The sequence below is a fragment of the Pseudopipra pipra genome, chromosome 3 (assembly GCF_036250125.1).
Source record: "Pseudopipra pipra isolate bDixPip1 chromosome 3, bDixPip1.hap1, whole genome shotgun sequence".
NCBI classification, from domain to species: domain Eukaryota; kingdom Metazoa; phylum Chordata; class Aves; order Passeriformes; family Pipridae; genus Pseudopipra; species Pseudopipra pipra.
The window spans coordinates 36548083-36562983 of record NC_087551.1 but is presented as its reverse complement, the minus strand read 5'-3'; the positions used below and the strand labels follow the sequence as shown (position 1 = coordinate 36562983).

Here is a 14901-nt window from a genome sequence, read left to right as displayed (position 1 = left end):
AATATCTTTTCATACTTCAGTGAATTCTTAAATATTTATTTGTACACGATTCCCAACTTTTATACTTAAAGAACCAAATGCAAAGAAAACATCCTTCGGTACTAAGAACTGAAACTAATTAAACACCTTCTAAAACATTGTCCTGAAGACCTAAAGAAGTTCTCCATAAAGTAACAGCAAAACTAGTACGGATTTCAAGTCTGTATAAAAGAAATACTTCACTTAATTCTAAATATATGAGTTGGAGCCAGGAAAACAGAAAGCACTGCCAAGCATCCAAGAGTGGCAATGATACTCTAAATGCTGTAAATGTTAAGAGTTTAGGAATGGATTTTCCACTGTAGCTGATTCTGAAAACCTGAATTCCTTCTCCTCCTTACCTGCCCACTCTGCCTGAAAACCCTTTTTCAGCTTAAGTCAGTGATATCGTAATATATAACTTGCTTGCACTGACTTTACTGTGAGAGAAGTACAGCTAGTTCAGAAAGTGTATTCTGCCAGAGTCTTGCTAGACAGCTATCAAAACGGAGCCAACCTGCACTTGTCACAGGCAGATTATCAAATATCTTCCCCATCACTCTCAATAGATTAAGAAACTTAATAAGAAGTGCAGTGGCTGCAGCACTTTCAGAAATCTGCTGTATATTGCTAAGCTTAGTTTTACACTGAGTTTTAACTATTTTGGTTTGTTTTTTCTGACCAGACACACAACCTTATTTTCTTCCATTATAAATTCTGCATACACAGAGTGGCCCATATTTCTTCCAACTGCCTTGAAGGTACCATGCCTCAGTTCAAGAGGGTCTCCATTTCAAGGAGGAGGCACAAGTCACATCTAGATTTTATGTTAAAAAGTATCAATTGATATGTGAGTGAACAGAAATACAGCTCATTAGTCATTTTAGTTAGGTCCTTAGTAGTTTGTATTACATTCAACACAATAATTTTGTAAAAAATACCCGTAATTCTTCCAACTAGACTCAAAACCAAGTATTCTCAGGGAGTGATGTTTACCTCCAGTCCAAAAAACCAGACATTCTAATCAACTTTGCATCACACAGTATCATTTAACCAGATCAGGATACTGTGGATTAAATAACTAACTCTAGCCTCTACCCCAACTCATACCCCCCACAGAGAATCTTTTTAAGGAGGAGTAGTTTCCATTTATTTTGTTTCATTAAGACATATCAATTAATAAAAAAGTTAAGCTGTCAGAAGACTGTATTTACAGAAGTCATAACAATTGTATAAGCAGAAGATACTGTATTATATTACCTTTTCTATAACCTTTCTGCAAGGAAAACTACATGAGCCTTACTTGTGAATGGTTTTGAGCTACATCTGAACAGGTAAAAGCATTCAGTTAAAATAAAAAAATAAACTTACCTCTTACAATGTTCAAAGTGTTAGACACAAAAGAATTTAAACACCAGATATGCTATGTAGTCAAATCCACATTAAGACATAACAGCAGGCTATTTCAATTCCTCACCCCCAACAAACAGGAGACAATCTTTTGATAATCCACGATAGCCTGTTCTTAGCCAGCCTGCAGTACTACTCTCTCCACTACAGTCACATAGACAGCCTTAAAATTTAGGAGGAAATAGAGAGTAGTTTTAACAAGTTTGAAAACTGTATGATTGTTGCAGAAGAACTTCACAGAAAGAAGAAATACAGAATTTTTAAGAGTGACTTGAGTTTTTTAGCTTTGAATGCAGCTTTTTTTTCCTGGGTTTCTTTAAAGAAAAACCTAATTGGGCTTTCCCTGACAATCAATAACACTAACCAACAAAGTAGTGCCTTCTCTCAAGTAGCTCATTGACTGACAGTATTTTTAATTGCAAATATTGTCATACAGCAATTTTGGCTTTCACTCCATCAATATTCAAGAATAGCTGAAACAGACATACTGACTCATTAAAAAAAGTATATTCTTCCATATACATATATATGTGTGTGTGTGTGTGTTCTTCCTGTTTGCTTTTTAATTCCTAAAATAACAGGTAAGGAGGCAGCTGGTACAGCAAAGTCAAGTGTGAAAATGACCCAGTGTAAAAATAACTGACAATTATCACTCAATAGCAGCCTGTGTGAAGTAAGATACACTCAAACCAGACACTCTCTTAAAGGTTATCGTTGTAGAAAATAACTTTTACAGGTAAGGATGTTGGAACTACTTTTCATCCACACAATATCTCTTTTTGCAAGTTTGTCTAAGTTCACGGGTATCTGAGAAGTTTATAGTGCTACCATTACTTTCCAGCTGTAGACAGGTCACTGTTAATTCTGCCAGCTTTTTCCCCAACCCCAAGAACTTGTGAGCTACTTAGAAAGCACAAGTTAAAAACATAGCAGATAGTTTCTGAAAGCTTCGAAAGCTTCAGAGAGTCAGTAGCAGCCTGTAGTAGACAATGTGAACACTTACTTGCACTTCTAACAATAAAGCATTGTGAGATACTAAATTAGTTATATGAGAGACCTTTCAGTTATTTGGAGATGACAGAAGTGTCCTTGAATCTTCATAACAAGAAATATATTTTTACAGAAACCAATACCTCCAGTAAACAAAACATTTGGAAGCGGGAACTCTTTTTATAAAGCAAATTGAGAATTAGGAAATTTTTCATAAGACAAAATATCAAGATAAAACTCTTTAATTCAGAATATAATCTTTCACTAGCCCCTGGAAGACAAAAGTGTAAGAAATGATCCCTGCATTATCCACACAATAACGGATATTCAATCCATTAAGTCATGTTTGCACAAAGTCATCCCACATTTGACAAAATAAAACTACCTACTTCTTTCCTGCTTGTTCCTGCCGCTGTTGTTCTTGGATGCCATCAGCAGCTTGGTGGAAATCAAACACTAAGAAAATAAGTAAGTTGAAAATTTGTGTGAAACAAATTACTATATCATTATTGATTTCTTCAAATCAACTCCAGCCTATTTTTTTATCAATGTGGAAAAATAATATACACAATGAAGAGAGGCAAATAAAATGAGAAGAGTTTTTTTTCTCCTCTTTTACAAGTTACATTTTTTCACATGGAAGAGTTCTAAGGTCTTCAGATACTTTCTTTAAAGTGTTTATTTTGTAGAATACTTGCAGACTGAGTAGACACATCCCACAGAATAACTAAGCCATTTCTGCTTTGTAGTAGCCCAAAAAATTGTATGGATTAAAAAAAACATGCAGTAGAAAAAAATCCTGGAAACAGAGTGCAGTAAAAAAAGGTCATACTGCTGAAATTTAGGTGGGAACTTAAAGTGAACATTCTCACTTATTCTAAAGACTTCTTACACCATTTTATTTTTATGTTTTAGACAACATCAATTAAAACACATCTGGAAATAACAAAAGCTCCCACCAACATCTGTTATGATAACAGAGGTCATCTTCATAAGGCCCGATTTTTTTTTAATGCATTACATTGTTATTAATTACAAAGATTATGAAAAGTATCTCTTGCATCAAGTCTTTGTCTACCATAAAAGCCAAAAAAACCCCAACCAAAATCCCAAATCTTACAAGACTCATGTCAAATACAAATATCTGTGCACAGTAGACAGACGAACAGAAGCCAGTTTAGTTTTCTTAAGTGCTATCCCTCCTGAAAGTTAAAAACTAATGTACACATTACACAGGAAAGACTGAAAACTTACAAGAAACAGATTCATTCAATAAGTACTCTAGTCTCTCTGCAAGTGTGGTTTTCCTGTTTGCCTTATTAATTTGCTTTTGTGTTTATTTCCACACATTCCCGTATTGTAAAGGATTATGTTATGCCCAGCAGCTTGAACCTATCTTTGGTTGATCCTTTGTTATAAACTAATTATTCACAGATCAACAACAGCCCTTTTAGAGAAGACATTTTTATCATGACAACAGATCTTCAGATTGCCATCAAACTTTCTAAATAGAGGCATTCTGAAAGTTCATTTCTGTTAAGAGGCTGAATGATTATGAGTGACAGTGAGTTACTAATCCTTTTTACTCACAATTTGTTTAGTGATAAAAACTTCCCAGTATTGCCATTTTAATATAATCACCACAGAAAAAAGTTTTTCTAATAATCAAGCAAGTTCCAATTAATTCACCTACAGTGATTCTACTATCAGAAAAGATATTGGTAACTTAGATACAGTTACTAACTATTCCAAACTTATTAGTTACTCCAAAGTAAAAACATTTACTGTGAAATAACATGTTCACTCACTAAGCTACTCCAGCGTTGTTTAAGAAAACAACACAAAAAAACCCCCAAAGAAAGCAAAACCAAAAGCAAAACCTTTTTTCGGTGTTATAAGCCTTTATCTCATACAGTCCTCAACAGTTTGCGTCTTCAGAAAATGACTACCAGAGCAGCAATAATGTTATAATATCCAAAGAACTAATTTAAAGGATAAATTCACATAATAAAGATGTGTTAGAAGTGGTACAGGAAGAGTCTCTGAAGTTCTGCATTAGTGGACTGGACTCTAAACACTATTTTACTCCAGGCTCTGAACTGCAGTGCTGTCTGGAGCATAGCCTGGAATCAGTGCTCGGCTGATGAGCTCCCTGTGAGGAAGGCAGTCATTCTCTCCATCCCTACAGAGCCCTTACCATAAAGTCTCTTTTCAGAAGCATGTGGCAATTTCCTTGGTAGGGAGATCACTAGTTTGAAACCTGGTCATGTGGTTTCCCAATAAAAAAGTTGCTGTAAGCAACACTGTATTTGCACCAAAAGGGTAAATGAATCCTTCAGCCAATTCACTTCTGAATGCTTTTTGACTGCTCTATGCTTCTAATCTTTGACTTACAAAGTGAACCTGCTTTCCTGACTAGGTGATGCCTATGGAATAGGATTAAAGAGTCACTAGAATATAAAACTGGGAGGGTCCTGAGTGAGGAACAGTTTTTTCTAGGACCTTCAATAAACCAAAGCACCCCACAGAGACTTAATCCAAAGAAAAGTGCAGACCTGTGTAAAGAGATGGCTAAAAATGGTCACACTTTTACTGCCACAGAAAGTTCAGAGAAACCAGAGATTAATTAAAAAAAAAAAAATCAACAGAAAACCAAACCCCAAACAGGAACTTACCAATATGAGCCCTGTCAGAAATTATTAGTCTTTTCTCCCAGCCTTCTAGCCCTTAAAAGACAAAATTAAATAGTTCAAATTATGTTTTGTACAGCATTTTTGTCTTCTGATGTATAAAGTATAAATGCTTTTCATGTTTAGTCTTCAGTCAATCTATTTAAAGACTGAGCAATCACATTGCAGAGTGAAAAAAAAAAGTAATTTCAGTAATTAAAACTTGGCATCAACCTATAAAGCTGAGAAAATCAGGCTTATTCTGAAGAAGAATTCAAGCTATTCTACTAATTCCTCAATTCTAGCAAACAATTAGTAGCTTTTTTGATTTTGAATAATCTAGACCACTGCTTTACCTCACTTACAGTAGACTGCTGCCAAGCATAGCAATAGACATAACACAAAGTATCCAAAAACCGAGTTCTGAATCAAGAAGTGATTACCACAGCACTTGTTTACATTAACAAGGTCAAAGTGTACGCCAATATTGTAAGAGATAAAGCAACTATGAACAGATTAACACACTTAAAGAAGTTGTTTCACTTCTTAAATTCACTTTTTTAAGCAAAGAAAAATGTCTGAAGATAATTTGTATTTAGAAGATATTCTGAAACTGTACAGAGACTTCTTTTATCTGTCTTCCCATGAGGGCCATGAAACTTCTAGCAAGACTCCTGTCAGTATGCAGCAGCTAAAGGGAGTTATGGAAAAATACATTGTATATAACCTCAACAGAGGCATCCTCCATCTAAATTTTTTGAAGAATGCCCCACAAACTATTTTAAAGGTAGTATCTTAAAATTTTCTCACCTTTTCCTTTCTTTAAGTTTTTTTCAGCTTCTTCAAAGAGTCCTGGCAAATGAATTACAACGCCATTTCCTGAAGAAAACCATTACATTACATTAATTTAATGCATTGTTGAGGATGGGAAAAAATATTTCAAACAGCTAAAGACACTTCATGTTTTGTGTGCAGAGTGTTTTACTTAAGTTTTTAAACTTTCAAGATAATACAATTTTTTTTCTTAGGAATTTGTCTAGAAGACAGATTTACTCCTTTCTACAGGCACTGAATCTTTTTAATAAACTCAACTAAACTTTCAATTTAAAGGAGAATAGTAACAAAATCGTGGGACAGTCTGAAATGCAACTTCCTCTTCCTCTTATCTAAAATTAACTTCCTGCTTTATACTTCACTGTAATAACTCTATTGTTTTTTTAAAGCTTAGCACATTGCTATGATCATCATAAACACTAGCATCCCCTCAGGCTGTGTTCCTTCTGCAACAGAGACGAGATATACTGTATATAGATCTGGAGTTGTTAACAGACTAGCAAAAATAACAGAGGAAAAAGATCTGTCGAAGGCAAGCTCACCTTCCTACAACCATCACATTGCTCAGAAAAAGACTACTGGCTCATACAATTAACCAGCATCACTGAGTGCCTAAGGAGGAGCATTCCCATATGGCAAAACTCAACCATCATGGCAAGCTCAGTAGATCGAAAGCTACCAGTATAACATCTAGGTAAAAAAAGGGACCTGCCCTTCAAAACTATTTGCATATCACCTAATTTCACAAAGACAAAAGCATTCTAAGCATCAAAATACAAAGTATTTTAAGACTTCTTCACTATAACCTTCATGGTGCAGTCCTAATCAATGGGAATACTTTATTATAATACTCCAATTATTTTGCCCTTGCCATTTTTTGAACCCATAAGCTCTTTCACTGGAATCCTAAGTTGGTTTTTTTTCCCCAAAAAGAGACTTTAAACACATCCTTTTTTACTGTTTTCAAGCAATAATCTCCTTAAGAAACATAACACAGTAACATATCAAAAAAGAACAGAAGTACTATCTGCCTCAGCCCTCAAAAACTAGAAACAGTTAACATCCCAAACTCCCCTTCATCAGCAGGAATCTATTTCCATGCCCATTGACTCAGTTTCTATAGAAGTATTAGGAAGGGCAAGTTGATCCAAAACTATCCTATTAGCAAGTCACAATATAACAGCTGAAAAGAGGCAATTAACCACCAAATCTCATCAAGTACAGAGTTAGGGATGACTGAGAGTATACAGTCATTACACCTGGACTGTTTATGAATTGAGTAACTTGTGACAGAGACTCTGGAGCTGCTGTTTAGCAAACTGTCAATACTGTCAATGACCACTTACTCTTGGCACACATACCAAGCTGAGAGGCAAGACTACAATCTCAAAGCAATGAGGTGTAGGAAGAAGGGACAGGAAGAGCATGGCAACAGAGTCCTGATTTGGACAAGTACACTGTGTAAGGGACAGGAGTCCTGGATATCAGAAAAGCAAGATGAAAGTGTTGTGAGGTCATAGCCTTTAGTGACCCAGAGATCCACCTTCTTAGTGAAACAGCACTCAAGCACATATACAGTTATAATGCTGTGTACACATTTTATATTTATATTCATTTTTAGAAGGAAATTGTATGGGCCATGTAGCATTATTAAGGTTGGTCATACAAGCAATCCAAAGGAAAAAAAAAACCACACATGTAGGATTGGAAACAGGATTCCAAGACAAGGAGGGGGGTAAGTAGTTTTGTAGGGACAACAGACTGAACAGTCTAAATCCCCTTTCATAAAGAAAACAGATCATAGATCCTGACATCACCTAGTACTGCCACTGCCCTAAAGTTCTAATGTACTCTCCTGAGAGGACTTCTTGGTAAGAACTCTACAGTGGGGAAGTCTTTTGGAGTCAACATTCATTTCACAATTCAATGGAAAAAAGAGGAAAGATCTATGTTTCAAAAAGTACCAGTAGGTCCTTAGCAGGCCTAAAGATTTAAACAGAGAGGAGGTAATGGGAGAATAAAATAAATAACTGGTAGAGAAAATAAGAGGGAATGGGAGAATGAAGATATCCTGGGCAGCTAGCTGTTTGTATCGATAGATAAGAACAAAGACGAACTATCTAAGACAATACAGGAAGCTTCCATAATCCAAACTTCACAAATGAGTTAGGGCAGCATTAGGATGACAGCAGAACAGTTCAAGCCAATGAAAAACTGAAGAAAAAGAATCCTTATCCTCTACGTCCTCAAATACATTATTTTAATGTCAGAAGACTGTAACTACAGTACTCTATCTTTTAGAGATATCCACTTACCAATGAATGCAGTGACTCTTGGATTGATGATCCCACTTGGCAGAAGGTGAAAGTCATACTCCACAGCATCCACAACAACAGTATGCCCTGCATTATTGCCTCCCTGAGTGGGAGGGAGAGAGGGGAGAAAAAAAAGTGTTAATAGTTTTTGACACTAAAGGCAAATGAACATAGTATAAAGATGGAATAAACTTGTTCCAGCTCCAATTCCACATTTTCATTTCTGTTATTGATAAAAGATCTTTCAGAGATTTCTTTTTCCCAGGAAGTCAGTCAAACTACTCCTGTCAAACCGGACAATTTCAACATCAGTATTATCTGCCATATAGACTTTGCACAGTGTTTTGGTTCATCAAAGGTACGAAAGCTTGCAATAAGATTAAAATGTTTCTAAAAATTATTGGACAGAAGTATGAATATTCTAGAACATGCAGTCATTTCTGAAAGCCACCATCAGTTTCATTAGCTTTCTGTTACAGTTACAGAAAGTGTTGAAAGTGGAACTGCAACCTTAGCAAAGTAAAAAAAACAAATCCCCGACTAAACTCTATAAAACCATCCAGTTATTGGGAAAGATAAGTGTAGTTGTTTGGCAACATCCAGGCTTGTTGTTCTGAATTTTGGCTTCAGTCTTTTGAGTGCTTTTGTATGAACAGTAACCAGCAAAGTTAACTGGTTCATTCTATACCTACTGTGTGATGAGAGAGGTTCTGTAACAATACAAGTAATTTTTACCTTAAGTGTTTTGTTTATGTAGAGAATCTAGGAGCAACTATGACTTTGTGGTTTTGTAAGTTACCAGAAACCATTTACATCAAACTAACACTTAACATTTCTAGCTCTTTTCATTACCACAGAGAATGTATTAAGAGATTTGCTGAAGTGTGAAATATGTCTAAAATACCAAAAGAAGCTTGTGACCAAGTCTTAAAGAGGGTCAAGAAAGGCTTATGAAACTAAAAAGATTACAAAACAGTTACCAAATATCCCCAGATCTTGTTTATTGTACCTTTGAAAATAAGCTTATACTCTCTTGTGACCCTGTCATTTGTGCAAGTTAAGGTTACATACAAAATGGTTCTGTCTGTCATAACCACAGGAACATCCTTTACAGGCACCTTGCACCAGAAATAAACAAACTGCTTCAAAGAGAAACCCGAAAGGAAAGACTTTTAAACTAAGCTGCCTTTCAGCACAAGACAAACTGAAGAAAAGCATTATATGATAAGAAGACAAATTATATGAAGTATTAATCCATGGAGCTATAAATCTGAAATATTCCAGAATATTGTCTCACATAAGATCTTTTCTAAGTAATGAACTCAACAGCTACTCACTACTTCTACAATGTTTACAAAGCACGAATCCAATACATAAAGCCGTATCTGATAATACAAATAGAGAATAGTTGTAGATAACAAACATTTGTGCCAGTACATAAACACACATGCCATAGGTTTTTTCCATGTAGTGAACATTACCTGGAAGCAGCTGTAAAGATTTTTGGATGCAGATTTTCACTGCGAGTGATCTGACACTCTTAGGCCATACTAATATCTTAAGGTTTCCAAAAGCTTATTTTCAGAGTAGACTCAAATTTGAATCTCAGAATTTAGTTGTTTATAATATTATGATGCCAACAACAGGAAAAGATTCAATCCCAAAAGTGCTATTGATAGCAGCTGTCTGGTAGAATATTAAGTCAGTCCACGCCTTGCTTTGGATGTCACTCTGTCAAAATGTGCCATTTTGAAAAATATTTTTAATTTTAAATGTTACTTTAGGAGACCATTAAAATAACAGCATGTCGTGAACTCAGTTTTCAAAATTCTTCTGCTGATTTACAAGTAAGCTCTACCCTAACCACGGAAGTGCAAGCATATGAATTGTAATATATTAAAATAATGGTTCACACTGCACACTTTACAATAAACTTGCAGTGAAATGTACACATGTTGTGTGCTCAGACATTGCTCAACATGGGTTTGGTAAACAATTCTAATAACAGAAATCTGAACTCAGAGTTCTACTGGTGGTCAGGTGAAGGGGAGGGTTGTTGTTAGGTTATGAGGTTTGACTTCCTTTTGGGTTGTTTTTTCACTCCTCCAGAAACTGATGTTAATGCAGGCAACTATTGCCTCTGAGGATAACTCCAGCTGTAAACTGATGAAGTTGCTCCTGGCTTCTTTGCTTTCCATCTGGATTCCTCACTTCTTCTCCCTCAAACTAAACCAAATGGGACCAGTTAGGTCATTCAAACTAACTTTGATTCAACTGTTTAAACATTATTAATGGAGAACTAACTGTGGAATTTATTTTCACTATTAGTTAAACAAAGTTCATGCTCAAATGATCTTCAATACCTTGCATAAAGCTTTTGCCAGAGGGAAATTAAGACATATAAGTCGTTTCTTGAGATTGGCAATACTCCTTAGTTAACTAAATAAAATGATCAGTTTACCACATCTCAGTAACCTTATAGGTACCAAAGCAACAGAAGTTCTCTCCCATAAGTGGGAGAGAAAAAACTGAAACACCTGTGTGCAAACACAGAGAGGAAAAGTGTGCAGCAAGACCAAAAGATGCTGTTGCTCAGTGGAATATACTACATACATGTAGCAGTGGCTCCTTCTGCCTTTCGCCCTGCACAACAAGACTTCCTTCAGCTGAGCCAACACCTGTGCCATGGCCAAGATACTCACTCATGAGGGCAAGGTAACCCTGGATTCAGCTTCAAATAGATGGCTTGCACAAAAGGATAGAGGGGAAATGATGACTTCTTATATCTGAGAGGTACAAGAAGGCCCCAGTAGCACTCTGAACAGAGCTTCTTTACTAGGATGCTTTCTTCCCATTCTGCAGAATGGAAGGAGAATTCAGAATGCAGGCTGTGAAGGACATCAGGCAGCCTAGACTTTGCCAGAGGAAGAGAAATAATATTGTGCAGGTATAGAAAAGCAGAAAAATTAATTAAGAAGTAAAGGTAATCAATGCAATGAAATAGCATGATATAGTCAGCAATGTCTAACAGACTCAAGACTTTGCTTGCATGGTACTGCAATGCAATATTTTATTCCAAAATTATGCAAAAGAAACTTTCTGAAGGACAGCAAAGACACAAATACCTAACAAAAAACACAAGCAGAGAAGCCTTTTTGAGGGGAAAAAAAAAAAACACACAAAAAACCCACACACACACACACACAAAAAAAAAAAAACAACAACAAACAAAAACCACAAAAAAAACCCCCACAAAAACCCTAACAAAACAGTTCAGGACAGGCCATATAGGTAGGACCAGAAGAGAGCTTTCAAGGTCAAAACACAGACCCACTGAACCTGTTTCATAAATTTTTGTGTTCTCTCCCTCTGCTTCCATGGTTTCCATGCTCAGATACAGCTGTTATAAGAGTGGTCTAACCCCACTGACCTAACACATGAAGGAAAAAAAACCCCACCAAACCAAAGCAACCACATGCACACAAAAGACCCACTCGTGTCTTTATGTGCTTCCCAAAAACGTGCTCGTGAAAATTTTCCTTTTTCACTGCTGCATCTCACAGGATGTTACAATACCAGATACAGCATTGTAAACTCTCAGATCACCTGACAGAAAAGGAGAATCAAGATTTTGGACCTAAGTAAGACTGTCTCAAGTCTCTTAAGAACCTTTTTCTTCTCCGCAAAACCTCCTGCCTCTGTCAGTTTAAACACTTATTAGGAAAAACATGTATAATTTAAAAAAAAAATAAATTCATAATACTCTAAACATTAATCACTGAAATTCTGATTTCCAACCAACCAACAACTGTGCATATTATTTTCTTAAATATAGAATTACCAAAGAGAAGATAAATCGTTGTGTTCATTTCTAATTATAACCCTGTGCACATGATTCAAGTTCAGTTACACACAGCAGAATCCCTACACACTGCAAGCTTCTCATTTCAATAGGCACAATCTAGAATATCCCAACATTTTGTTATTTTAAATCTTTTCATTCTGGAATTCATGCCAGAAGGTATTTGCTAGTTACCTGAACATTTTCTTACCACAGCATCATCCCAGAACATACCAAGGACAAAATCAAAGAAACACAAGAGAAAAGCAGATGCTTATTGCTCCAGAGGCTTTATCACCTAATATTCAAATTGTGTGAAGTGACAGTATATTGTTGGAAAGTATCAGAAAGAATATTAGAAAAAAAAAATCAGTTTTTAATATTACACCAGCGACTAGGAACTTAATGAAGTTAATGTGCATAATGCTTAACTTTTGCTTATTTAACAATGAAATATCTCTCTAGATTAGGTTATTACTAGGCTATTTAGGTAAGAATATAAACAGACTTCTCCCTTTAAGTTCTAATACAGCTCACTTAGAAGAGAGTGACTTTTTAAAAACAAAAAAAGCCAAACCATTTCTCTTTAGGTTTTCCTTACATTAGAAAATAGCCTCCAGACTTGAGCTCATTTCATCACAGAAAAATTAGTATGTAGGAAAAGAACAAAGAACAGAACACAAAACCGATTCTCCAACTAGCAACAAAGCAGCAACCCAAAACAAAGACCACTAAGAACTCCCATCTAGACGCTAACACAGCCACTGCTTGTGAAGTCCCAAGCATACTTTGCTTCAATACAGCACCATTTATTTGTGCATCTCTATCAAGGTACAGAACTGCAGTTTAAGCACACTTTGAGTTTTTCAAAACTGGATTTTCTGCTTCAGCAACCTTCTTAGCACTAAAAAGTTAAAAGCATTGTTTGTGTGACCCTTCTCCTTTTCTTCTGTTATTTTTCTCCTTGTATTTTTCAGCATAGTATTTGGAACAGTTCTCTTTCCTTTCCCAAAGGATTTTTTGGTGACCAAAGAATCTGCACTTTCAGCAGCCCACAGATGTACCAAATTACAATGTTAAATTGTGTCTCTAATTGAATTTCTACAACTGTTCAACTGCCAGGAGCATGAACCTTTTAACAGAAAGTAATATAAATACAAGCTGTCCTTCCTTAACTTTTGACTTTACCTTGGAGTCAATACCTAGGACCACTGCTGTTGCTCAAGACTTTGAAACACACCAAAGATAGGGTAGTTGGTCTCATTGTTGGACCCAGTCTCCAGTTTTTCAAGATTCCCAATTGCAGCCTACACTGCTGCCAGCAATGCTGAAGGAAGAACTGCCACCAGGTGACACTGAACACTTGTGCTGGTAACACGGAAAACATGACCTTGCTCAAAGTGAAAGGAAAACCAAACATCTATTTTTTTCCCCACAACATTATCAGTTCAAACAATTCATGGAATTAGGAAGTTGGGCATCTTAGAAATAGTTGCTCTAATCATAGTCTTCATGCAAAAAGAAACAAACCAAAACAGAATAGGAAAAAACACCTCAGCCATGAAAGCTTCCTAGTACTATTTAAAGAGTTGCTGGTTTGGTTGGGGGGGGGGGGGGAGCTGTTTGTTTTTTAAAGCTTCTGCACATATCCAGCTGAGAAGGGTGCCAGTTGGACTGGAAAGAAAATATTTCTTTCCATTTATCTGAGGACACAGCGTGAAAGTCACCATGAATAACAAGTGTGAAACTATGCCATGTGTCCCAACATGACATGAATACGTTGGAGCAAGTCTGGAGTAGGGCCATGAAGATGATCAGTTTTGCCGAATCTCTCCTGTGAACACAGCTTGAGAGAGCAGTGCTTGTTCAGCTTGGAGAAGAGAATGCTTTGGGGTGACCTTACTGAAGCCTCCCACTACCTGCAGAAGACCTACAAGAGAGCTGGAGAGGGACTTCTGACAAGACCACATAGCAATAGGACAAGAGGGAATGGCTTTACACTGAAAGGGGGTAGGTTTAGATTAGATATTAGGAAGAAACTCCTTACTGTGAGGGTGGTGAAGCACTGGAACACGTTGCCCAGAGAACTGGTGGATGCCCCACCCCTGGAAGTGTCTTAAGACCAGGCTGGGGCTCTGAGCAACCCAGTCTAGTGGAAGCTGTCCCTGAAGTAGATAGTCTTTAAGGTCCCTTCCAACTCAAACCATTCTATGTTTCTATGATTTCAGTATATGGGTTTAGTTTAGGGACGACTTAGTTTGATGTTCTGATGGATGAACAACTAAAAATCCTATTATGAGACAGTAGCTTTTTTTCTTCTTACATAATCCTGACACTATTGAATTATAGTATTATTTTAGAGTCTTTCAAGTAGAATATTGAAAGTAAGATCAGGTGCATGAGCTTTACCCAGTCTATAATATTTTAAGCAAAACCTGTTGTAGGATAACCAAATACATAAGCTTTTTTAAAAGGCATTATTCCAGCTCTACTGGTACAGTATGCTTAAATGGCTTTCTTGAAAAAGCACATGATCCCTAACCAGTAGCTGGTAATCTTGAAATATCCAAGCTATTCAGCATGTAGAAAAGCTAAGTATACAGGACATATGACAGAAAGGTGCACACTAAGAGACAAGTCATCACACTAGTACTGTTAGAGTGACAGCAATCCTTGTAACAAAACCCCATATTTACCTGATTTTCTAGAAGCCTAATTCCATAAAACATTCCCTATGAAACACTACTTTTGAAATGTTTTACAGTGGTAAGCTGCTCAGAGATACTATTTTTTTAAGGAAAAAAAAAAAAAGGGTTTTTTCCTT

The 14901-nt window shown here is 36.3% G+C and overlaps 1 protein-coding gene across 1 annotated transcript in view; it reads right to left on the bottom strand.

The window, feature by feature from the left end:
• ADSS2 (adenylosuccinate synthase 2) overlaps nt 1–14901 on the bottom strand; it is a 36875-nt gene that overhangs the window by 13239 nt on the left and 8735 nt on the right. The window contains exons 2-5 of the mRNA XM_064648654.1: nt 8237–8339; nt 5898–5966; nt 5094–5144; nt 2808–2874 (exon numbers count right to left, since the gene is read on the bottom strand). Coding sequence (XP_064504724.1) covers nt 2808–2874; nt 5094–5144; nt 5898–5966; nt 8237–8339 — 290 coding nt within the window. The remainder of the gene's footprint in view (nt 1–2807; nt 2875–5093; nt 5145–5897; nt 5967–8236; nt 8340–14901) is intronic.